The 26892-nt window shown below is 45.5% G+C and overlaps 1 protein-coding gene across 2 annotated transcripts in view; it reads right to left on the bottom strand.

Annotated features, from left to right (window-relative positions):
* The window catches only part of Ccdc149 (coiled-coil domain containing 149), a 90298-nt gene that overhangs the window by 61564 nt on the left and 1842 nt on the right, over positions 1–26892 (bottom strand). For both annotated transcript variants that reach the window (XM_036200501.1, XM_036200502.1), the window contains exon 2: positions 650–811. In XM_036200501.1, coding sequence (XP_036056394.1) covers positions 650–811 — 162 coding nt within the window. The remainder of the gene's footprint in view (positions 1–649; positions 812–26892) is intronic.

Here is a 26892-nt window from a genome sequence, read left to right as displayed (position 1 = left end):
AGGCGGAAAAGAACAGCAGCCACCGTGGGAGCTCTCCACCCTCATCATACCACAGCCATCCGACACTTGTGGGGTTTGAGCCCATGGAATGTGACAGGGCCATGGGGAACTGGGTTTCTCATTTTCTTTAATGCCAATTAACTTAGTTAAGTTGGACAGCCATGTGCAGCTGGCAGCCTCTCTGTATTAGCACAGATTTAAGATAATAACACTCTTTAAAATCTCAAGGAAAGTTCATATCAACAAACTAATAGGGAAACAGCCACAGTAAACACATGTGGATGTGAGTATTTTAGATCCAGCAGCCTGGAAGTGCACGCATATGGAGCGGGTTATAGAGGAAACATGTGGTATGTACACTTCTACTTTTAAACTTTGGTTTGGTTTGATTTGGGTTTTTTGCTTGCTTGCTTGCTTGCTTGCTTGCTTGCTTGTGACAGGTTATCAAGCCTCTGACCCACTATGTAGCCAAGGAAGGCCTTGAATTCCTGATCCCCCTGACTCCACCTCCCAAGCTAGGGTTACAGGCGTATACCTGGCTCCCTGGTGAACTGTTGAAAAGGGGTCACTTTTGAAGAGAGCACATCATCACATCCCTTTTCCCCATCTTTAGAGAGGGGACCAGCTGCCTCTCCAGTGTGAGACTTACAATCAGCTCTCGATACTTCTTCTTCAGAGACTGATGTCGTTCTCGCAGCTGGTTGGCCATGAGTTTGTACTGGTCCCTCTCTTGTTGGCAGGTGCCCAGCTCCTTGGAGAGGATCAGCAGGGCCTCCTTCTTGCTCTCCAGCTTCCGTTTACATACCAGGTACTGTAGAACAAAGGACCACTGGTCAGAAACGGCAAGTGAGCTTCTACAACCCCAGTGCACTGTGCTCCACATTCCCTCCTTCTCCATGGTTAGGAATCACTCACTTTTAGACATTTACCAATAGCATACAGACAGAAAGATTGCCACATTGCCTGGCACGTGGTTTTCTCAAGACAGAGCCAAACCTTAACTGTCTGTGAACTTGCACACACTGGGGCAGATATAATAATTTATTTGCAAATAAGTTAAAAGGTAGAACTATAAGCCAGCAAGATGGCTTAGGGGGGCAAAGTACTTGCCATCAAATGCTGATGGCCTAAATCTGATCACCTGAGCTCAGAATGCAAGGAGAGAACCAATTCTCATCTTCATCCTCTGATCTCTACACATGTTCTGTGGCACACACACCATACATATGCATATAATAATAAAAAAGTAGGACTATTTTAAAAATTACATATAAGGATAAATAGATGTCTGGATTTCAGATTTATCTAATATGGCATATATGTATATATAATATTACATACAATTTTATTAAAATTTCACAAAGTGATACACATAAAGATATATAATGAAAAATTTATAAATATTGATAGGAATCATGTCTCTTGCTAGTAATTTCTTTTCCTCAAGTTTTAAAACTTTTCCTTATGCTCTTTTGTGTTTTCTAAATTTTTGAGGGTAAGTCCATATGCTGTTGATCATAAAAATAAGCCCAAATATTGTGAAAACTATATTCCTTTGAGCCTCGATCATTCCCACCCATGAAACCAAGCAGCTGTTTTCCCCTGGAGAATTTGTTCACTAACTCGGCTCTGATGGGTAAACCCTCTTCTAGGATCAAACACAGGCACCCATCCATCACCAGAGAGTAAGTATTTTTGCCACTCTCTGAATTCTCCCAACAGCCAGGCCACTGACTGGGACCCCTGCCTTCAAGTGAAAGTATTTTGTATCTCTGCATCTCCCTCCTGCATCAGGAACTAAGCTCAGCCAACAGTCCCACCACAGCGGCCCATGTGAGCCTGGAGAAGCTTCTACTTTGACTGGATATATTACACTGCCTGGCGTTATTCACATATGTGAAATGTGGCACTAAATACCTTTTGAATTTTCCCCATAAAAGACCAAATTCAGAGCATTCATGAAAACAATTTATAGTTTCATTATACACCCTGACATGAGCGCTTTGTCATTGTGGGCGCTCGCACAAAGCCGAGCAAGAACCGGCACTCCCCTACCATTTGAGCCGATGCTCTTTACGGACAAAAAGCATTACTCATATATAGTGCTTGCTCAGAACTGACTTTGTTAAGTTCAATTTCAAATAAATGAAAGAGGGGAAAAAAGAGAGTCTTGAGCATTAGCACATTTTTTTCCCTTAAAAAAAGTAATTGCTTAGTTTCAAAAACAAAGGGGAAAGAAAAGGCGTTCTGAGGCAGATTTGAGTTCTGAGAAAGGACACTTCACCTTGGTGGAATTTTATTCCCCACAGTAATGAGGTTGGAATCCTGCCTTAAAACGCTCTAGGTTTTGAGACTCTGACATTGCCTGCGTGACGCAAAGTGGTCCTGTTGCCACAGTGATTTCTCAAGAGTCAAGTCCCCAACAAGTAAGTATCAGAGGTGAGTGGCTTGAAACCCTGAACTGTGGCGTTCTGAGGGAGGCATTGAGATTTCACAGTGGAAAGCATCATGCTACCACTTAACCCATCTGCCCTTGTCCTTGTCTTTCCCCAGTCAACCACCCCAGTTGCCAGGACTTTGGGTGTCAGTGATACCAAGCCTCCATTTACGGGATTCATACCGGAGGCCCCAAAGATGTCCAGGGTCTTTGGCTTTAGGGAAGAGGATCTCAATTGTATCAAGACTGTTCAGCAGGAAAGCTTGCCTAGCACACCCATCTCATGAAGGGTACAGTATAGACTACCAAGTACTGAGAAAGCAGAAATTCAGGTTCCCCACCCTTGAGTGATCCAAGAGCACCTCTCTCCTAAGGCACAATCCAAGTTGGAAGCTGTGAGAGGCAGTAGAAAAACTCCAGCTTCTGACTCGATGGAACCTGGTTGAAGCCAGCCATGGAGACCTTGATAAGCCAAGGTGGCCCAGAGTTTGAGATGTTGAGTTCTACAGGTTCATCCCGAAGCGCATGGCAGAGGTGACAGTTAAAGCTCCATCCTGAAGCAAGGCTCAGCAAACATCACCGCAGAGGGGGGCAGAAAGAGCCGGCTGATGGGGAGGAGCAGGAGCACTGGGGAAAGGCTGGCCTGACTGCGGCACTCACAATTCAGCACAGCCAGGGCTAGCCAGGAGCTAGCCCAACAGATCCATAGACACTCCATAAGGCAGCGCTAACTGGACACAGTGGGATACAAAAGAGAAAAAAGAGGCCATGAAGGCAGGGACGTGAGAAGGGGACATGTTGGGGAGGCTCTGGGGCTGACAGAGGAGTTGGGGTAGATGGGATTTTTATTACAAAGCATATACATATATATATATATATATATAGTATACATATGCATCATACACATACACATACATACACACATATATATTCAAAGAAAGCAGAGGCGGTCTGCACAGAAAACGAAGCCACACTGAGAAAAGGGTGGTCCTAGAAAGTGATCGCTCAGCCGCTGTAGTCTAGAGACCTAGTTGTCAAAAACTTTAGCCCAACACTATTTGCTTTTATCAGTAGGACAAACCCTGGGCTGAAGCCTCACTTACAAAGCAGTCCAAAGTGGATCTGAGTGCAGAGCTGACAGCCACCTGCATCCACAAGCATCATCGAGGATCCAGGAACAAAATGGCAGCGCTTCTAAGATGCAAAGGTTTAATTGGTGTGGGAAGACCCAGGGGAGTGTTTCCGTGGACAGCAGAGGCTGCCCAGAAGCAGAGGAGAATTTGTTGTCCTCTTTTTCAGACTGCAGAAGCTCCTCCTGCCTTGACTTCCCCAGCATGATGGACTATGCCTTGAACTGCAGTCTAGAATTGACACTTCCTCCCCTAAGTTGCTTTTGTGGGAGCATTTCATCACAGCAACAGAGAAGATAAGCCAGTGGCTTTGTCTGATTTTTCTGTCCTTTCTGTGTTATGACTTGGTCTAGAGCTGTGCTGGGTCTTAGAGAGTGGTTACTTTCAGCATCTCCTCTGTGACAGTAGAGACTTCATCTTATTCTTTCCAGATTCCCAGTGCTGAGAAAAATACACGGTAAACAGCAGGTGATCAATACATGTGCATGTGCATATACATGTATAAGGTATAATGCTGCAAATGACATAATGTATAAATTTTCTCCTTTATCCTACTATATGCACATATATAACACATATAGCATGAATATGAAAATAATGTACATACATAGACGTTATTCACATCAACGGATGAGGACCCTTCACATGTTATCTAGAATTTCATCAGACCTTGTGGCATGTGCAGTAATGCCCCCATTCTACAGATTCCCTGACTCTGAATTGCCTAGACCAGTGTACAGATGAGGAAATGGACTCAGCGTGGTGAAGCTGGCTAGCCAAAGCTAGTCAAACTGGGTATTTGTCTCACTCCAAGTTCAAGGCTCTTTCTGGATAGCAAATGACTTCAAGTTCTTGACAAGTAAGGGGAAAAAAAGGAAGAAAGATCATGAATTCAGAATAATGCCTGAAGGTTTTGTTATGATAACAGTGGGCATGTAATGATGATGAAGTGAGAATATATTATTAACTACTAGTTACTCACTACTGTACCCTGGACATTACTAAGGGAGATAAAAGCTTCCTTCCAAGGGACCACACAGGATACAATCATGGTAGAAATCACAGCAGAAGGAGCCAGCACGCCTCAGCTCCAGTCTTAGCATTTCTACTTCCTAGCTCTGTGACCAGCCAGTTAACCACTCTGCGCCCCAGCCTCCCTGCTTTTCAAATAAAGATGGAGACAGCACCTTCCCAGGGTTGGCATTTTAAAAGTTAGCATCTGTGAAACATCTAATGCATTAACTGTAATCGCAATGACTTCCTCATTGGCTTGGGGTGAGACAAGCGGGGAAATCTTGGAAGTGAAGGTGTTCACTGGAGGAGGGGAGTGACATGTGATGCAGGTCAGGGAGAGGGGGGTCAGAGGTTTCTACAGGGTCAGAAGTTACTATGACAGGCAACAGGAAGCAAACAGAGCTCTATCAGAGAAGCAAAGGTGTGGGGCCTCCTAAAGACACCAGGGTTGCACCGTGAGCGGCAGGGGTGGGATTGGCTGGGGGCTGTTTGAGGTGAAGGTAGAGAGGCACATATGGACTAAGGGTGCAGATTTGGCTGAGCAGTTCAGGCTCTCTTCTCCCAGGAATGAGGAACCCGGGGTCTCTAACCAGAGGAAGATCATTCAGAATCTTTTCATGGGGAAAAATGCTATCCTGTCATCCAAGGGGGTAAATCATATTGGCCTGCACAGCATGGGCACAATTTGCCATGCAGCCCACAGTGGGAGGGAAAGACACTGGGGCTCAGGACACCAACATCATTGCACTCTGCAGTGTGATCTGCCCCAGCAGGCCTCCGGAGAACACTCTGGCTCAGCTATTTCTTAATGTGGTCTGTCCTCACCTTGTCTAAAACAATATGGTTAGACAGGGTGGTCCCCAAACAACCAGACACACAAGGAATTGGCCTCAGCCACAGAACCTGATAAAGGGATCATACTGGTGGGCCACTGAGTCACATGACTGCCACCACCACACTACAAAGGCTGTGGGCAGGACAAACCCAGGAAAATGCTCCACTCTCTAGCCCTTTGGGTGGGGTCAGGGGATTCACCTTTATTCTCCTTATTCCTTTGCTATTGCTCTTTAGTCAAGTAATAACTCTGTTGGCCAAGTTCATAGATAGAATAGGAATGGTGGATTTTTCACCCTCTTTCCAATTTTGAGACAGGAGACACTCAATTTATTTTCAAGAAAGAAGCAGGAGCAAAGACATTGGTTGTTGAATGTTTGCCATGTGTCCAGCATCCCTAGAAGTAATAAGGACTTTATTTGATTGTAATAGTAACAGTAGCCACCACTATGGCAAGCTCATCATTTCCCATTCTATGCTGAGTGCTGTATTTGTTCCCCGTGGTTGGCCTCTGTAATGGGCAGTGAGATTAACCCCTTTTTTGGAATGGAAGATTCTGAGCCCAAAGAGGTCAATCATCTAATGATTGCAAAGGTAGGAGGTGGCAGGGATGCACTGTTACCTGCACTCGGAAATTAGAATGCTCCAGTGGGTGTGTGGGGGGGGGGACGGTCACAGTGACAGACACTCTAACATAGGAATGTACTAGAAGAATATTGGCACTTGTAGATTTGGCTAGTGAAGAGAGACAGATTATGGGGAGGGGAGGTATAGAGGGAACTGTAGACACTGAGGGCAAGACCCAGAGCACCCACCACCAGGTATCATTACAGGAGAGTTTGGATTAGAAATTGCCAAAAGGGTGAGCTGAGCTCCAAGTATTCGAATCTTTTCTGTCTGCAGAGCTCTTGTCCACAGTCCTGTGGTAGACAGACTGGCCAATGACAATAGTCTCCCAATAAAGGATCTCTGAGAAAGAGACATGAATACTGGGAATTGAGAAAATGGCCAACTCAGGGAAGATCCATTTTACTGACCATTTCTGAACCTTGCTAATATTCTGGAACTTTCTGGTGGCTCATGATTAAAGGCTGAAAAATAAATGATGGCTATTTGCCAGCAATCCATTTTATTTTCATTGACCTCTGAGCTGCTATTGATCAGGTGCAAAAACATGTGTCACCCGATGACAGTTGTGGGTTGTTGGGACTCCTGCAGCTGCAGGTGGGTACATACCTACCAGCTGGAGAGAGGAAAATGCCATCCACCAAGTAGACCAGGCAATCCAGGAAAAGCGAATGGAATGAACTCCGTAAAATATGCCCCGTTTCTGGCATGTATACTAGATATCGTGAAATATTTTTATTATCCACTCAAAAATAGATTTCTTTTGAATTGCATTTCAATTACTTTTTTGAAGCTGAACTCGTAACTCATGTGTGATGTTAATTCACGCCCACAAGTGAAGGTAGTCGTACTCGTCACCTTAAGAACCCAATCCCACAGTTTGGGCTATTGAGTGGCTTTTATCTACCCATTCCCAGTTATCTGCAATAAAGCAAATCATAATTGCTACAAGGAAGACCATAATAATTAAACGACTATCTGACATACTACATTAGGATCTGGACAGCTTTATGACTGGCTAACTGCGGCCGAGAGAGGAGGTAGCTCAGTGTCAGGGAAGGATGTCTGCCAAGTGACCCTTTCCACCAAAGAGTGACTCTTGGTTGGTCCTTATGATTTTTAGTGAAGGAATCCAGCTGGTTTTCCTCCACCCTGCACGAGCATGCCTGCTACCCCAAGAAAGACTCACAGACAGAGGATAGCACACAGAGCTGAGTGTCAAGAGCAGGGATAGTCCCCAAATTTGTTAACTGAAAACTCACTATGCTTGGAGGTACTTTGTCCCCTAGAGCTATAGTTTAGATCTTAAATGTCCCCCCAAAGGCCTATGTGCTGCCTTCCTGTCTTAGCAATATTCGAAGGCTGTGGATCCTTTTAGAGGCAGAGCCTCGTAGGAGGTCTTGGGTCATGGGGACATACAGTTTGAAGAGACGGTGTAGGGCAAGATGCTCTTTTGAGCATCTTGAGGTGAGCATGAGGTGAGCCATAAGGTGAGCAGCTTTGTTCCAACCTACTCCCCACTATCATCATCCTAAAGCTGAAATGCAATGGAGGCAACTGTCCACGGATGCAGTCTTCAAAATGCCAAGACCCTTCTCTCTTGATAAGATATTTAATCTCTTGTTTATCTCTCTCGATAAGTATTTACTACAGTTACAGGAAGCTGACCACACCAGGTCACCCTCTCCTTTCCATTCTGTTCTTAGTGACCTCTTTCCCCCCTGCCCCATCTCCCTTCAGTCACCCCTCCTTCCTATCCAACAAGAAGCACTTCATAAACAGCACTCAACAATCAACACACCTTCTCCAACTCCAAAAAGCCACCTCTTTGTTCTGAAACTTCTGTGTGGCTCTGCCCTGTCTGGGCAGACTCTTACCACAGCCTCTTCTGCATTCCCTACCTGTCCAGTCCACATTCTTTGAAAAGCATAAATCAGGCCCTGCCACTCGTTTTTTTAATTAATCATTCACTCATTTCATCTATTCAGAGAAAGAGAGATTGTGCACACATCAGAGGACAATGTTCGGCTGTCTCCTTCTACCATGTAGGACCCAGGGATCAGGCTAGATCATCAGTCTTTACAGCAAGCAACTCTACCCACAAAGCCATCTTGATGGCCCTCCTACTATTCCAAAAACAAAGAAAAGGGGTTGGGGATTTAGCTCAGTGGTGGAACGCTTACCTAGCAAGCACAGGGCCCTGGGTTCGGTCCTCAGCTCCGGCAAAAAAAAAAAAAAAAAGAAAGAAAGAAAGAAAAAGAAAAAGAAAAACACCAAAAGGCAAAACAAAACAAAACTCTGAATGTTAAAGCAACTGTCCTGCCAAAGCCCCCTCAGTATTTGGCTAGAGCCTGCCTCTAACGTGACTGCAGCTGCTCTTCACCTGCTTTACTTGCTAAGGCCTCCTGCCACTGCCCACCCCACCCAACTCACTCCTGGTGGCTGTGCAGAATTCTGACTGCACCTCAATGAGAGATGAAGTGGGAACGGATGGGGTGTGTGCATGCATGCGCACGCCACACATGCACGTGCTGCATGCAACACAGTGCCTGCCCAGCTGCCTGTTCTAGGCCTCTGGCCTCTGCTACCAGGCCTTCCAGCAACAATATTGAATCCCCAAAGACAAGCACAGGCTCTAGACCACAGTGAGAGCCCAGAACATACTAAATAATAGAGATGTGACTTCAGTCCCCAGTAAGGGACTGTACCCATGCTTTGATATGTAAATACATACATTTAGTGTTAATTTACATATTTTAGTGAGACAGTCATCGATTTGATAGTCTGCCTAACTCTCTAACAGCTGTGTCCAACCCATGGTCCAAACACGGCTACAAATGCTGCCCAACACAAATCACAAACTAGGGATTTTATGGGAATTATTGTACAGGAATGTTTTGTGATTTATTTTTTATTTTTTTGCTTGTAACACGATTGTTCTATTCTGGAAAGTGAACTCTGCAGATGACAGTCTCACACTGCAAGGTCAAGAGGCGACAAACTCCTGAAGATTTTCATGTTGGGATGGTGGGGGGATGTACAGTTCTACAAGCAACAGTGTATCCATGGAGAGAATGTGGGCAAATTCCTCCAGTCATCAAAACAGGATTAGCGTTTTGACCTTTTGGCACTTAACACAGTCCCTTCCCCCACGTCTGTCCTTCTACGCCCTGCACATTTGCCAAATGGGGACCCAGGACTGTCCCTTAGAGAGACACATACATGTCCTTAACTTCTTAAAGATATGAGTTGGACATCCAGAGTAAAACACCATGCAGGGCAGCCGCAGTATCCTGCCTTTTACTGAAATCTCTCCCTGTAGAATCCCAGCCTCCCACATACCTCCCTCAAGCCTTAGGTCCAAGCTCGTCCTGCCCACCTAAGCCCATCCTCCATGGGCGCATCTCCCAGTGCGTGGGCCCTTTGCTATGTTGGTGTTCGCCTCTGTAACTTCTAGCTAACGACCAGGCAATGCTAAGCCAGTGGCTAACGCTAATGCCACCCTGGAAGATGACTGTTTTTATGATCCATCTTCTTCAGACTCACCATCACATCCCGCCCCCCCTCCCTGGGATACTTTCAACAGGCAAACTTTGATGATCTGAATGCCCCCGGGGGATGTGCTGGAATTTAAGTTAAGTGAGATTTCAGGTAATTGGAAAAGTTTATAACGTGAGCTGTGATAGCTGAGAGGGATGTGAAATTCCCTGACAGTCTTGGTTAACTGAAGTGGTGAATAACGAGGTGTGCCTGCAGATCTGTTTCAATCCTTCTCTCCTTACCGCTTCTCTTTCCTCCCACCATCTCACCTCCTCTCCTGGCCCCTCCTCCTTCCTTCGGCCCCTGTAAGAGGTGAGGAAGAAGGCCAGGGAAGGAGACTGCCTATCCTTCTGCTGGCCACAGTGAGCCAGGGCATCCTTCTTCCTTTGCTGAAGACGGCACATTTTTGTCAAACTCACTGCCTCCCCAGAGTGATGCTGCTGTCACCAGTGTGAGGATAATCCGACCTTGCCTGGAGCCAAGATGCTGCCTGCCAGTGAGTGTGCGGCTCCAGTTGGTTAGAGATCAAAAATGTTCAGGAGGCGCCACTGCCGTCACCCAGGCAGCTGCAGAGGCTCTCCCAGTCCCATCCAGGTTGCTGAGTGAGTGGGTTCCTCGGGCACACTGGATTCAAGCACAGCCTGTGCATAGACCCTCATGGATCTATTTGCATACTATATTATGCAAGAGTCACACACAGACTAGAAGAGGGAATTTTCTGCCCATCTCCACATGGGAGAAAGATTCAATTCAGCTCTTCAGGGTTGAGCGGCAGAACCCTTGGCACGCGTTAGTCAGGCTGACTTCAAAAGCTGGGAACCGACAGTGGTTCAGCTTCCCCTGGAATGGCAAAGAAATAATAAAAAGCCCCTAGGCCAGGGTTATTGGTGCATGCCTGTAGTTACAGCACTCGGAAAGCTGAGCAGAATAGGATTTTGAGTAAGAGGCCAACTTGGGTGACAGAGAAAGACTGTACTTTTCCAGACAGGGTTAGAAGTCTGTGTTGTAGCTCAGTGGTAGAGTATATGTCTAGCAAATGAATAAACAAACAAAAAAATACAGAAACTGTTACGAAGACCCTACACTTCTGCTGGCAGGACTAAAGTACCCCCTTTGAAAAATATCAGCTCCTAACTTCTCAGACCTTCTCCCTACAGGGCAAACCAAAGGGGAGCCAGGGCTATTCTCTGCCTTAGAGGGGAAGTTCCCACTTCCTCGGAAAGCTGAAACATGGCCTCTTTAGGACTCACTCGGCCTCCCAGGCAGCTGCCAACAAAGAGAACCCAGGAGGAACCAGCATCAAGGCGTCATCTGTGGCTGCCAAGTTGGCTTTGGGGTTTGGGGTCACCGTGTGGATTTCATGGCCATCACCCACCCAGGAAACACAAGGAGCTGCTCTCCAACCAGCACTTGGAGGTTTTTCCCTCCTGCACATAATTCATATGGTCATCATGACTCTGGAGCCTGGCACCCACATATGACACAGTTCTTTGCATCCATCATTGATCAAATTTCCATCCCAAAGGAGACTGGACTACTATCCCCTCTACAGAGGCAGGGAAAAAAAAAAAAAAAAGGTCTGCAAGGGGTTTGCTCTTAAGGAACCCAAAACACCAGCAAATCATTACAGTTTGTCCAAAGCAAAAGTGGGATTTGAATACAGGCCCGGCCCGTGGCTCTTGGGCCACACGACCCTACCTCACTCACAGGAGGGTGGCAAGGATTCCATGAAACAGTTCACCTATTGAAACTCTAACACCACCAGCCATTTTCCCTTGATAGTGCTGGGGATCCAGCTGCTGACTTCCACGTGCTAAATAGGCAAAGGGCACTTCAGCACCTGAGTCACATCCACGACTCCCGATGATACACATTCTATCATCATAGCAATCAAGAGAATTGTGTCTGGACCACCAAAAGGAAGAAAAGTCTCCCTGCTCGGGTTTGACAGCAGGCTTCACCTTTCTGCATCTCCTGCTGGACTGATCGGTCCCACAAGTGGACCAGAGAACTGGAGACAGAGCCTGCGTGGGAACAGCATCCGCCCCCATCCGCTCATACCGGTGCCAGGTGCATATCCTCTAAAGCAAGGAGGTGCTCCATCCCAGTCCGCCCCACACGCGGGCATCCGCAGCCTCGAGATCCTTCAAATCAACCATGCAAATCCTTACCGCTTTAATTACCCAAGTAAGTAGAGCTCTTTCCACCATCTGCCAGGATTCCAACCAATCGTCATCATTACAGTCGTTTTCTCTGGATGAGAACCTCATAGACATCCCTAAAGGGCCACTTGGGCCCTGAATTTCCGCCTGCAGGATGAAGGTGTCCCCAGCCACAGCCTGAGGTGGGGAGCTGTTTGCTCCCTCACTCTGCTCCCCGCTCATCTCTTCCAGAGCAGTGCTAATTTGCTCTCCCGCTTCATCTTCGCTGTGCTTATTTTCTTTCCACCATCTCCAGGCATGACTGATGAGGGAGAAATTTTCCTCAACGAGGGCTGTCAGTTCAGAACCAGCCCGCAGCAAAAATTCAGGTGGAGACTCATTCCGGAATGCCGGGAGGGGGGTTCAGATCTTCACCACCCAGATCTATTTCTCTGCCTGTCGACCATGCACACCGGTTGGTTATGTCAACAAAGGGTCCCCGTGGGTGGCCTGAGACTATGACTTTTCAGAGAGATGGAAAATCCTCAAAGCACAGAACTGTTCTTGGAATGTGTTTTCCTGTTCCTCCCAGGTGGAGTGGATAGGAGTGAGTTTTACTTCAGATGTTGTTATTCATATGCCTTATGGGAAAACATGTTTTTGCCAGTGTAGCTTGTCTTTGTGACTGTATACTTTTCTCAGATGATTCTTCTTAGCCCTCAGAGTATAAATTGTCTGATGCTCTGAATAAAGTTGGATGTTGCACGAGCCTGAGTCTGTCTCATTTTTAGGCCCCCCCGCCCGCTCTCCCAGGTTCACACTGCCAACTAGAGCAGTAAACAGGTGGCCACGTGGATGCATACTTATGTTAAAAAATTCATTGATCTTTCCACATACAATGTGTGCTTTCACTCCCTGCATGTTAGTCTCTATAAAGATACAAAGATAAAACAGCATGTACTACAAGCTCATTTTGTAGAAATAATAACATGAGAAATGACAGATCACACTTATATGTTAATAGCAGTTAGGCCAGAGTAGAATATAGGTATTTTTCTATCCTTAAACACATCCATATTTTTGTAAATTTGAAACTTACAGAGAATTTATATTACTCAATATTAAAGTCAAAACCCATCATTACCTAAGATATTTATCATGCCTATATAATAGCTTTAGCCATTTACTTTTCTTCCCAAATCCTTTCTGATTCGAAAATCTAGGCCAAGCCTTCTCTGTTGCCTGAGGACACTCTACATGGTCAGGGAGAGGCAAATTCAGGGTAGGGAAGTAAACCCTGAGAATGATTAGGTCATCTGGTATACCTGCTTCCAGCCCGCACCGGTAGAGAAGGTGTTCTGATGACCCCTTTAGGTTGCAGTCACAACTACAGGACTTCTGAGCTGTTGCTAGCCTATGTGGAGCCCAGGTTTGAGCCAAACTCAAGAGTCTTGCTTTTTAACTCAATGTTTGGGATGTTGGCTAAGTGAGATGGGAGCCAACATGAGGAAAGATATTTTCCAGAGGTCTGAAAGTAAGGATAGAGGGGCCTGAACACAAGGCTTCCAGCACAAAACCACTTGTTTCATGGAAAAACACGTGATTTGAAATTAACATAAAGTTCCCTGCTCCCAGTTCTTGCTGAGTAACCACCAATAGGGGCTCTGAACTTCTAAGTGCTTCATAAACACTTGGAATTCCCATTTCTTTCTCTATAAAGCACTACCTGCTCAGTCTAACCATCAATGTGGTGCTAGGGAGAGTGTCCTTTTGGACTGTGCACTCCAATTTTTGGCAAAGTACCTAGGACACAGTTAACACCTTTAGGCATGAAGAATTATTTTGCTAATGTTTTTCATTATGAGAAGATGACCACAGTGACCAAACACATTGTGTGACTGGGGCTAAAGAGACATCTCAGGAGTTAGGAACACTTGCTGTTCTTCTGGAGGACCCAAATTCAATCCCTAGCATTCATATCAAGTGACTCATAACCATCTGCAAATCCAGCTCCAGGTAGGGGATCTGACACTCTCTTCTAGCCTCCTCAGGCTTGTGTGTGTGTGTGTGTGTGTGTGTGTGTGTGTGTGTGTGTGTGTGTGTGTGTGTTTTCAGGCGTGTGTACACACTCAAAAAGAAAACAAAAAATAAATCTTTTTAAAAAAAGAAATTGTGGAACTTCATTGCAAAAGAGTTAAGCCTAGGTGGCAAATGATCTTTGGAGCAAGCTAATTCCAGTCAAGAGCAGAATAAAAGCCTGGTGAGCACTCAGGGGCAGGTCAGATCCCATTATAGAAATAGCTCTTTATAAGCAAATGATTTCCCACCCACAGCCTCTGCCTGCCTTTTCCTAGCAATATCTCTGATACAGGAAAATTCCAGCATGGAAAGAATGGGGGGAAAGAAATGGGGAGGAAGCAAATGAGTTATAGTAAACTCATAAATCCTAGGAGCTTATCAAAAGGTGCCTTGACTTGCCACCTCTGAGAGATCACGATCTGTACTTTGAAAGTCAGAAGCTCTGTGGGATGAAAATTGATAGAAAAAGACTTTGAGGGGGGAAAAAAACCCAGATGATTGTGTTGTTCTCATAAAAAAAAAAAAATATGATGTCCTTAGTTTGATTCAGTAGTCTTTCTATTCAAATGTTAACGACAAACCATTGAGATTGCCATCTCTTCTGAAGTTGCTCACTGCTGGGGGGTGGGGGATGCACTTCGGGAGGCCCAGTGGAGATTTGATGATGAATCAGCCTTGTCTTGCCTGCAGCAACTCCAGACTGAAAACAAGGCAAGAACAATCCCAGCTTAGGCGCCACAGGGATATTTGGCCAGAGTGAGTTTGGCTGCACAAATGCTGTGGGATGTCAGGCAGGAAGACAGCTGTAGTGGTGGGCCAAGGCCCTGATGGCTAAGCCTTGAAATGCAAGTAAGGAAAAGGAGCTGTGCAAGAGTTCTGGGCAGAAGGCAGAGCCTATGGAAGGTCGGGTGTGCAGAACCAGTCCACATAGAACCAGAAGGGTTCTGCTTGCCAGGAGTGTTAGATGCACGCAACACGAAACACAACATAGAGTTGGTCCATTTGGTTTGGATGAAAGTAAGAAATATCTTAACTGACAGCAAAGTCTGGGCCCAAGTGAGAGCCAATAGCAACTGCAGAGGCTCTTTGAGCAAGGAAAAGTTATGCTCAGTCCTTATTCTGACACTTGAGCTGGCAGTCATGGCTGGGACAGAAAGGTGGCAGATACTGGGGTGCAGGAAGGGTGATAGCATGTCTAACACAATCCTGGAAGAGGTTGCTGTTAGTTCTCTGTGAGTAGGTGCTGGGTCTTTTTCCTAAGCTCTAAACTTGACTTTACTCAACAAAGCCGGAAATCAGAGTGGTCGGCAGATGTTCTCAAGACCAGATGGGGTTTGGAGTGGAGAGGGGCAGAACAGTGTGGGCTTGAGATGAGATGATGCTCAGGGACAATGAAGGGGCTGCAAAGCTGGAAGTTAGGGGGTTCTCAGAAGAAGTCATAAACTAGAAGTTGCCTAGAATATCCAGAGTAGCCAGCAAGCACATTTGCAAGGTCTAGAAGAACTGTGAAAGATGACAGGCTGACCCCAGCATACACACCAGGCTAGAACCAATTAGAAAGCAAATTGGAAGAGGCTACAGAAAGGGAGTCCCCCACCCCACCCCACCACCTCCAATATTGCCTTCATCGTGGATTTACAGATGGCAGAGCAAGCAGGCACGTCAATCTGTGCCCCATCAGCATGAATTTTCGATGGCATTGTGTTGACAGCTGTAGCTGACACATCGCCTCCATTTGCAGAGACATCTCTAAAGCCCCGGGGAAGGACTTTCCTACAGCCTGACAAAGATGAGCACTCTATACGGGAGTGGGGCCTGGAAGCACACTTTTATACATCTTTTCACTTCCTCTTCTTTCCTGGGAGACACCAGGCAGGTACTGTTCCTCTTTTTAAAAATCCAGAGGAAATAAGGTGTCCACGACATGACGAGATTTACCCAAGTCCAGGTAGCACCAAGCAGCAGCCCTTGATGACTTAAGTGGGCCTGGTGATCTGAACAAGGAAACAGGCCAGGACCAGCGGGTGTGCACTAGGACTGTTTGGGCCAAGAAGGAGTGGGAGACAAACTCAAGTGGACTGAAAGTATGTGTGAGCAAGGCTCAGGCACAGGAACGGATGGGCTCCTGCGTCTGCCTAGTCCTTGTGCCCGCCAGGCTCTGAGCCCATCAGCATGCCTGGCAGAGCAGCCATCTACAGCAGCTTCTTCTGCCCAAATGACAGATCACACCATCATTCACCTCCAGAGTGAAAGCCACACTCCTGACCCTGCTACCTTCTCATACTACTGCCAGGGCACTCGAACTCCGAGTGTCCCCACCTGAAGCCAATGAGCTGAGATCTTGCCAAGGGAGCCTGTTTTCTGCTAGCTCTGCAATGTCTCTGTCTCTATCTCCCTCTGCCCAAAACACCCTTCCTCTGTAGCCCCACATGATGGTTAGTGCTGTCCACTTGACAGGGTCTAGAATCACCTAGATGACAAACAGGAAGGGTTATTTAGCAGAGGTTAGCCTTGGAGGGATGAGCTAGACTGTTCATTGAGTAACAAAGACCCACCCACAAGGAGGACGGCACCATTCCTAGACTGCATTAGAAGGGGAAGCAAGCTGATGAGGACAGTTCATCAGCTTCTGTGGGTGCAGCGTGAACAGCTGCTTTAAGCTCCTGGTACCTTGACATCCCCACATGATGGACTATATCCTGAACTGTGAGCCAAAAAAGACCTATCCCTCCCTCCCTCTCTCCCTCCCTTCCTCCCTTCTTTTCTTTCTTCCTTCCTTCCCTCCCTCCCTCCCTCCCTTCCTCCCTTTCTTCCTTCCTTCCTTCCTTCCTTCCTTCCTTCCTTCCTTCCTTCCTAAGTTCCTTCTGTCAGGGTATTTTATACAGCAACAGAAAACCAACTGAAACCCCACATGCTGAAATTCTGCCCATCCCTCCTGCCCCAGGAGCCACCTCCACCCAGAACTTTGCTCCTTCCCCTGTTAAAATGTCCCACTACCACCAAAGCATTTGTCCTAATGCATCTAGTGGTCAGAACCTCATGTTTGGTCACCATGGACACCTGATGGCAGCTATGCCACGGAAGAGGCTCTGCACCAGAGTATGCCCTGAAGGATGGCCTTTCCCTGTGACCCAGCCTGTCCCACAAACACTGTGCGGGTGGACCTCCCCATTCCTTTGCACCAACCATTCCTACAAGGATCAACCGGGAGATGAATCCCAACATTGCTGAGCCCTACCTGTGTGGCTCCAATTAATCAAACTAGGGGTCGATGGGCAGGGGCATCCATGCTTCATTTTCCATAAATGAGGATGTGAAACAAATGGTTCAGAATGGGTCAGTCCTGTCAGGGTCCTGCCTCAGCCTGTGCTCCCAAGAAGTCACCTCAGAAAAGGCTTCAGCATTCTGAAACTTATCTCCTGGCTCTCCATACGCAGTCATGTCCCATCTCTGAAGAGCTCACTAACCCTGCAAAAGCTCACTCATGTATACACAGAAGTTCCATTCTTTCTCAGGCTGCAGGCAAGTGCTGGCAGAATAGTCTTTTCAGATAAGACTCACAAAGAAGGAGGAGTGCCAGCTTCCAGATCAATGATCATGATGATCTCAGGAAGCATCTTAGTCAGTGTGCTACTGCTGTGCAGAGACACCATGACCACGGCAACTCTTACAAGAGAAAGCATTTCAGTGGGGGCTTGCCAACAGTTTCAGAGGCTTAGTCCATTATCATCATGGCAGGGAGCATGGCAGCATGCAGGCTGGAGAAGTAAGGGAGAGCTACGTCCATAAGCAGAGAGAGAGAGACTGACTCTGGGTTTGGCTTGGGCTTCTGAAACCTCAGAGCTCACCCCTAGAGACACACTTCCTCCAACAAAATGCCTGATATAAACAACTTGAAAGGAAGAAGGGTTCTTGGTTTCAAGGTAAGGTTGGTTGGGTCCCCTGCCTTCAGGCCTGTGTCAAGGCAGAAGCATCATGCAGGACCAGCATGGTAGAGTGCAGCAGCTTACCTCATAGCCTACAGGAAGCAGAGGAGGAAGAGGAAGACTCTGGGGCCATTCATATACTTTCTTAACTGGCCTAGTTCCTCCAAGAGAGCCCTCCTCCCAGTTCTCATCACTTCTGAATAACACCATTAAAGTATGAATCTATCCACTGATTCATTCATGGATGGGGTCAGAGCTTTCATGATCCGCCTCCTCTCAATGATGAATTAAACATTTGATACATGAACTTTGTGTGAGGAATACTTCTTACCCAAACCATAATAATTTGTGTTCCCTAGGAACGGGTTAATCCCAACATGTGGTGCCATTTTGTCTGAGGCCCCCAAGATAGGAGCAGACCCTTCACTAAGCCCAGTTTCTTGCAATGAGGCAGCCAAACCCAGCACTGTGTAGCACTATCTTCCAATTTGAAACATTCCTTCCTGGAGGGAAGCAGGAAGCCGAGGAAAAGTCACAAGGCTTGGAGAAGTTCAGAAAGTCACCAAGGCCTAAAAGCTCAGAAAATCACAAGACCCAAGAGGCCCCTCTCTGTAGTGATGTAAGCAGTGAACCATCGCCAGGGAACTGTCTGCAAGAGGAACTGTCTGCAAGAGCTCTGTGGATACGGGTTTTCATGAATTGTCATCATTCCAGGGCAGGTTTTTTGGGTGAAAAGCTGCTCACTAGTCACCCATGCTCCTGTAAGTGACTCCCAGGACACTTGCTGTATCACCAAGATAGAATGGAATCTTTTCTTTGGTCTATCAACAGTGCCTGATGTGGGTAAACAGACAATGGCTTAAGCCTCCCCAGAAAAAGGTCAGCCAACAGCCCCAGTTTGGTGTGCTTGATGGGAAAGAGGCTGTGTGTAAGAAATATCATTTACCCTGGTCATTTTCATTGAGAGACTAGCCACAACCCTCTTCCAGTCTTCAGACAATGTGTTTTATTCGATGTGAAACTCAGTTAATTTTTCAACATAATAAGAGTAGAAATTGTCAAATTTAGAAGTACATATGTGAATTTCTCCGCATAGGAGAGAACATGAATCCTATTAGTTAAAAATAGCACTTGTGCTCATCCCCCCCACATGCTAATTTTAATAAACTTACTCTGAAATTAGCCTGCCACTACAAAGATAGCTGCTCATCAGAAGCATTCCCAGTGAGCACTCAGCTCTCCTCACAAGAGTTCAAGGACTCCCAGGAAGCTGAACAATGCAGAGTTCAAAATAGAACTGAACCCTCCTTACCAAGCTCTGTGGCCCCCACTCCTTTCATCCCCAGTACGTTGATGCTCAAGTTACCCATCGATTCAATGTGAGACTCAGTTAATTTCAGCCATCATTGCACCCCATCTGCCCCATCCAGCTTGCTGTGAATCCCACATGGGTCTCCTTTGGAAATGTTTCCCAGTGTCATTGTGTTCAGTGTCCACTAATTCTGCATTTCCTTATCTCTCATTCTTTCCAACATTGACCCTATATTATAGTCTACACCTATGACTATGCTCCTCTACAATGGACAAGTCCGGTTCTAAGTGCTAGGGTTACAAATTGAAAACTTAGAGTTACTTATTCTCAAGAAGTTCAACACTTTGGGGGCCAGTAGAGAGATAGACAACCACAGAATAACTAGGATTCATTGATGTCATGTACGTTCTATTGGTCAATTGTTGTTTGCTGTTCAAGCTCACTGAGAAGCTGAGTCTAGAAAGGGAACACACACACACACACACACACACACACACACACACACACACACATACTTTAGACCCAAGCACGTTTATGTTAAGTGTCTTCTAGAACCCTCTGTCCTGGGTCAGACTTGCCCAGATCTCTCTAATGTAGAGAGGGGATAACAGCAAGTAGCTAAAACCTCATATGCTTGAGAACAGCTAGAAAGTAAACAACTTCCAACTGTGGTTACTATTGTTTATCCCCTAGAACAAGACAGCCTGCTGTTCAGCCATGGAAAGCTCATCTATGGAGAGGATGGAGAGGACCCGCCACCAGCTGACTGTCCCTGCTTCCCCACTCTGCCCTGGTAGATGTTTAATGATGCCCTCTCCACCTCTCCACCTGCTGCTATTTCTTTCACTTGGAGATCTAGCTGAGGGGACACTTTGCTTGGCCCAGGACTCTGGAGAGAGAACTCCAACTGGCTGTGCCTCTGTGAGACTTCCCCACTTGATTTTCTGCTGGATGTCTGTAAGCTCCAGATTTGATGGTATCTCCTTCATTTGTTCTCTCAGTTGTGCTCCTCCAGTCAAGTCTGCTAAATGTTGTCAACTCCCAGCTTAGTGTTTTACTGTCTAGCTGCACTTCTCTCTATCTTCTAATTGCTGTTGGTTTTTTTCTTACTGACTGTATACTTAATAAACTCATTTATTGAAAACCAGAAATCTGGCTAACATAGACCTTTCTCCAGACCACACAAAACAGCTGAGAAGGTTGATACTGGCAGAAAAGATGAGATCAGTGGTAGCTCACCCTCACCTGTCCCTCTCCGATTCCATTCCCACTGCCTGGCACCATGCCCTGCAGATGATTGAAGTTCTGTGACAAGTGAGTTCAATGGAAACAAACCGACCCCAAGCACTTTCATCAACTTGGACTTTAGCTGAACAAGCTTTCAGTGCCTTTCTGTTCTAGCTACATCAGAGCACATCCTGCTGCCTGGGCTCCGAATCCCTTTGTCACCTGATCTACCCTGGTGATCTAACCACGATGCATGCTATTCCCCAAGCGAGTAGTTTCTGCCCCTTGGAATGTTTCTTCTCAGAGCAAACACCAGCTCAGGCTCACACCCATCTTTGCTCATGATATTCTTTGCCCTGTTTAACTAAAGGGAAGAGACTGTTCACATTTCACTTCCTCTAAGTCTGCTCCTCTGGCCAGCTCGAGTATTATTGCACATAGTCCTTTTATTAAATAAAAATATTATCGAATGGGAGTGAATGCTTCAGAACATTAACAGGATAGGCCTGTCTTCCCACCTCACCTCCATTTCCTATGGTCACTGCCATTTCTCTCTGTGTGTGCCTGTCTCTTTTTTGAGAGGCCAGACATTCTGTCTTTTCATCAGTGAAGGAGAAGCCCAGCAAAACCCAGGTAACAAAGTGATGGGCTTTTCCATTTTCAACGCTTTGCCCTCATGATGCCAAGGCATAAATGGCTCCCCAGTAGCTCCCTCCACCAAGATCTCTCAAAGATAAGAAAGTATACTCTACATCAAGGGCAGAGCAGAGTCAGAGTATGAAGGAGGACTTGGTCTTTGGTATCTTAGAAGGAATGCTGAGCCTTACCTGATGAGTGTTGGGGGAGAGAGAGGGCTGGGGAGGGAATGTGCATGGCTAATTTAGATACAAACTGGTCAGGTTGAAGAATTACAGAGACACAGAGTAAGGCTGTCAATAGCAATGGCTGTCTTTAATATCTGCTGCTTCCTCTTCAAAAGAAAATATATTTACCATAGTATTCACATGTAATTTACACAAGGAAAACCATCTTTGTAAAGTTTGAAGTTCTATAAACTTTAATAAACTTATAGTTATCAAATCCTCAGTACCCACATAAATAGGCAGCTGTTGACATGGCACATGCCTGTAACCCCAGCAGTAACCCCAGCAAATGTGGGGAGGGAGGATCCAGGAAGATCTCTGGGGCTAGCTGGCTGCCACTCTAGCTCTAGAGTCAATAAGAGACCCTGTCTCAGGGGAATGTGGCTGAGAGTGATAGAGCAGAACACTGGATATCCTCCACTGGCCTCTGTGCGTACACACACACACACACACACACACACAAACAAACACACAGACAGACACAGACAGACACAGACATACACACACGTACACTAACACACAGACACACACATAGACACACACACACATAGACACACACACAAGCACACAGACATACATACATACACACACACACACAAAAACACACAGACACAGACATACACACACGTACACTAAAACACACACACAAACACACAGACAGACACAGACATACACACACGTACACTAACACACAGACACACACATAGACACACACACACAGACACACACACACACACACACACACACACTTTCAGAAGTGACTACCACGGTCTATTCCTTCCAGCACTGGAGACTCCAGTGGCTCTGCACCCTGTCAATTCTTTATTAGTTTGTTTGCTGATTTTCCATTCTAATAGGAGTGTTGTGGTTTCTCCCTGTGGTTCCAATTTCCATTTCCCTAGTGACTGATGATGCTGAACATCTGTGCAGGTGCTTACTTGCTGTCCTTATCTCATCTGCAGAGCAGCATGTATTTAACATTGCCCATTTGGAAAATTAGATTGCTTATTTTCTTATTTAGTTATAAGAATTGTTTATATATTCTAGATATGAGATGTATATTCTGCACATACCTTCTCCCAACCCATGGCTTGTTTTGCATTTATCATGCAAGTTTTTCAGAGGCAAATTACTTTCAATTTTGATAAAATTCAATTTATCTACCACTTTCTTTGATGATTTTCCTTTCCGTGTCTGTAGACACTCTCTTCCTTTTACTCCAGTCTTCCTAAATACAAGTTGGGTACATCTACATAAAGATTATATTTTCTCTCTATCCTTTCAGTCAGTAGTGGCCATGTAACAATGTTCAAACCAATGGTTTATGACCGAAGTAATGCAAAAAGCTCTCCATTCATCCCTCAGTCAAGAAAAGCCCCATGCTCTGAACTCCCCCTCCCATCTCCCTCTCTCCTCTTCCCATGGGCCGGGATATGAAGGTAGCAGCATCCGGGTTCAACTACCAACTGATGACCATGACTCAAATCATGGTAGAGCAACAAGATGGAAGGAGCCTGGGTTCCAAACTGATTCACAGAGCAGAGTGTAGGCCCACCTGGGCTGCAGCCCTATAACATGGGAGACACATTGATATCTATCTTATTTAAAATACCACATTTAGAGAGTAGGTATCTTGGATTTTTAACAGATATACCCATTTTTCTTAGAATGTACAGTTCCTTAGACCCAAGTTTTGTGTTCACCAAAATTGAAATCCTAGAGTTTATGCTCATTTTTCTAAATTTACTTGCCAAGAACAAGGTAAGCACAAGTAGGTATTAGTAGGTTTTTATCTTCACAACACTTAAGGGAGTCAAGCATGGTGGTGCATGCTTTAATCTCAGCACTCAGGAGGCAAAGGCAAGTGGATCTCTGTGAGTTTAAGGTCAGCCTGGTGTACATAGATAGTTCCAGGATAGCCTCAAAAAAATGAGTATTTTATTGTCATCTTAAGGGTGAGAGAAAGAAAACAAGGAGTTCACAGGAGTTTCATGGTAATTCTTCCCTTCTTTGGAGAGTTCCCTAGTTTCACTTGGAGATCTTTTTGGCTCCTATTCTCAGTCTATGGAGCCTTAATACACTTAAGTGTACAAATCCAGGCCTAAAACCATCAGCTCACTACATTGCTGAGCAATCCCTACATGGCAAGAAGGTGACCTCTAGAGGGGTTTGAAGGCCAGGCATAATGGCTAATGTCTATAACCCCAACATGGTGGGGGGTGAGACAAGAGGATTACCATGAGTTCAAGGCCAGCCTGGGCCACATAGTGACCCCAAAGACAACCTATGCTGCAGACTAGGATGTTGTCTAAAAAAATGGAATAGAATAAAGGAGTTTGGAGTGTCCTGGGGTTTTATGGGACATTAGATTACTGCTTTGACGTCCTCTCTAGACTTGAGCTTGAGAGGATGGGAGGCTGACTAAATCCAGGAAACAAGTAGGCCTAAATATGGAGGGGAATAAACCTTTTGTGTACCAAATCAGCAACACAAAAAGTCCTATCCTATCACAGTTACTAGACATGTTAGGTAGAGCTTACCATAACACTGCCATATACTCAGTGGGGCACACCAACAGAAATCAATGTTCTCAATGTCCTGAATGATAGAAATCCAAATCAATGTGTCATCAGGTCTGTGTTTTTTAATATATCTCTGAGGGAAGGCTTATTGTTGCCTTGACTAGCTTCCAGTGGCAGTGACAAGCCTTAGTGTTCCTTCACTTGACGCTAACTTCAAATTCTACTTAGGTCACCAGCTAGCCATCTTTCTTCTGTGTCTTCATTATGTCCTACTTCTGGGTATCTCTATGTCCAAATGTCCCTCTTCTTATAAGGACACTAGGCATGGGATTAGTGTCCAAGTAGAAGGACCACATCCTGACTTTACTGCATCTGCACAGACCCTACTTCAGAATAAAGACACGTTCACAGGCATAGAGAGGTTCAGTTGGACATATATTCTAGGGGACACAATTTAATCCACAGCATCGGCCAAGAAAATTCCTTCTGCGTTTAGCCATTTTAGCTCAAGGTTTTGATCATTTGTACCAAGCAAAAGGCAGAGCCAAGACTTGTCCCTAAGTATCTTAATTTCTTCAGAGTCTAAGTCAACACTAAAATTAAAAGCTAGGTCTTCCACTTCATTGGCCATAGGCCCGAACTTTAGTGGCTTGGAGCTGAGATGGAGAGTTCACCATCTTTTGTCTGCCTCACAGCCACTGGATACCACATGTCCAAATTAACCAACAAAATTTTGAGCAGTGGTTAGGCTAAGAGATGATTGTCAACTTGACTGTCTTTAGAATCACTGAGAAGGGTGCAGGGGGGAGGGCACTGCTACAGACACAGGGAAGAAAAATAGAAGGGAGAAGACCCACCCTGAATCTGGGCAGAACCATCCCATACCAGGGGCCCGGACTGATAAAAGGGAAAGTGACAGAGAAAGCCAACAGGGGCTGGAATTCTCTTCTCTCTGTTTCTTAACCATCAGCATGCTCTGATTCACCGACATTGCATCATTTACTGGAGGAACCTGCTTCTAGCTGTGGTATGGCTCAGCCCTAGCACACACCTTTAATCCAAGGCTTTCTGCTTGAAAAATGCAAACAGGATTAAATAAAATCAACCATAGGTCGAGAGCAGAGCAAGCAACCAGTTGATAAGAGAAACCATAAAGAGTTGGAGGAAGTCAGGAGGATGGATAGAGAGACACACAAGAAGTAGAAGGGAGGGACATCTGGTTGGTTGAGTTTTTGTTTCAGACAGTGTAGGGAAAAGCTCTCTTTCTGGGACAGCAGCAAAGGAGGAAGCAGCTGGGTGCTTTCTCTGCCTTTCTGAGCTGGCAGGTTTTCACCCCAGCATCTGGCTCTTGAGTCTTTACTGATAAAATAGATCCATAGAGACTTAGGTAAAAACAACAGCCCAGGGCTCCAGGCAGGAAGGGAAATGGTGTTGGAACCCAGATGGGACAGAAATTGGGACTTCTGCAGAAAGAGATGGTATCCCCTTAGTAAGTCCATTTGGCCCTGGTCCCCAAATCTCTTGGTAATGCCACTAGCCATACTGTCTTGAATTCTACATGACTAAGTACCAGGCCCAATCTACAAAAAGGGGATCCTGCTGGTTAAATAAGTAGGCAGGTAGTTTCCTGGGCACCTAAGATTTCAAGAAAGGCAGACTTGGGGCCGCATCTCTCAACATATATCGTTCAGCACTTTGAAGCAGGAAGTGGATTTGGTCCTGTGGCCAATGCAACAAATTGACACCAACTGGGACATAAAACAACAAAACTTACTGTCCCAGTCAGGGAGGCCGTGTGTCCAGAATCAGTGTGCCAGTGGGCACTCCTTGGCTTGTGGCTGCACCCCCTCTGATCTCTGGCCGTTGTCACATGCTTTTTGTCTCTGTGTCTGTCTTCCTAGAGCCTTCTCACCATGTCTCTGTGTCTTGTGAATCCCCTCTTTCACTCCTTTCTGAAAGTCATTAGACACTAGTCATTAGATTGAGTGCTCACCCTAAATGTAAGATGAACTCACTGCAAGGCTCTCAACTTGACAATATCCACAAAGACTTGTTGTGGGATAATCATTTTGCACGTTGTGAAGATGTGTCTCTGCTTAAGGCACCTTCTGATTCATTTAATAAAGAGGTGAATGGCCAATAGCTAGGCAGGAGAGAACAGACGGGACTTCCGGGAAGAGAGAGGAACTTGGGAAGAATCTGAGGCAGCAAGATGTAGAAGGAATCAGATAATATAGTATGGAGGAGAGGTAATGACCCATGTGGCGGAAGGTAGATTAGTATAAATGGGTTAATTTAAATTATAAGAGCTAGTTGGGAACATGCCCAAGTTTTGGCCAAGCACTCATAATTAATAGGAAGTCTCCTTGTCGTTATTTGGGAGTTGGGGGTACAAAGACAGACTGACTACAGAGAACTTCCAAATACAAACAGATAAGCAGCTGCAGCTTGGAAATACCTATGGTGTTTAGGAAGCACAACTCCACCCGCTGAGGTAGATTGGAGACCCAGAAATTTGCACTTTTATGGGCATCCAAAAGGACTCTGATTTGTAGGCCTTACTTTGAAAAAGCTCATTTATTTGTTGCATATTCAAAGATAGATTAGGTATGGTCCCTTGTCTTGGGAGACATACCATTTAATGAGAGATGTAGACAGATTACATAAAGCACTGCTTCATAATGCCAAGCGAGAACCCCAAGGCAAGCGTACCAGAGTTCAAATTATGCTCCCTCTTGTTACAAGCTGTAAGACTCAGAGCATGTTCCTTGGCTTGCGTGAGCCCTGATTTCCATACTGTTTAAGAAGTGACTCCTACATATGTTGTTGTCAAATGAGGCTCAGACAGTGAAGGGAAATATGACTTCCTGTACAATGACTGACATAAAGGGCAGAGTCAAGAGACAGGCATTAGTTACTACCAAGGCAGAAGGCAAATTCTGCTTATACTCACACTGCAGGTTTTTTAATATACATCTGTGCAAAGGAAATTCCATTAGTCTACAGCATGTTGCTCATGATATAAATATAGCCACAAAATTATGAACTTACTTAAAACATGAAAATTTCACTTTTTTTTTTTTTAACTCACTTGCATCATTCTTGTATGCTATACTATCAATGAGGTGAAACTCATTTGGGATGGATGAGACAATTTTTAAAAGACCCATTCCAGAATCTGTGGGCTTATTCAGCAAGCATTTATCAATCACCTTCCGTATATGGAGCTCAAAGTGTAGG

This window comes from Onychomys torridus, chromosome 10, assembly GCF_903995425.1.
Source record: "Onychomys torridus chromosome 10, mOncTor1.1, whole genome shotgun sequence".
In the NCBI taxonomy this organism is placed as follows: Eukaryota; Metazoa; Chordata; class Mammalia; order Rodentia; family Cricetidae; genus Onychomys; species Onychomys torridus.
Note: the sequence above shows the minus strand (reverse complement) of the source record. Positions and strands in the feature narration are given on the sequence as shown.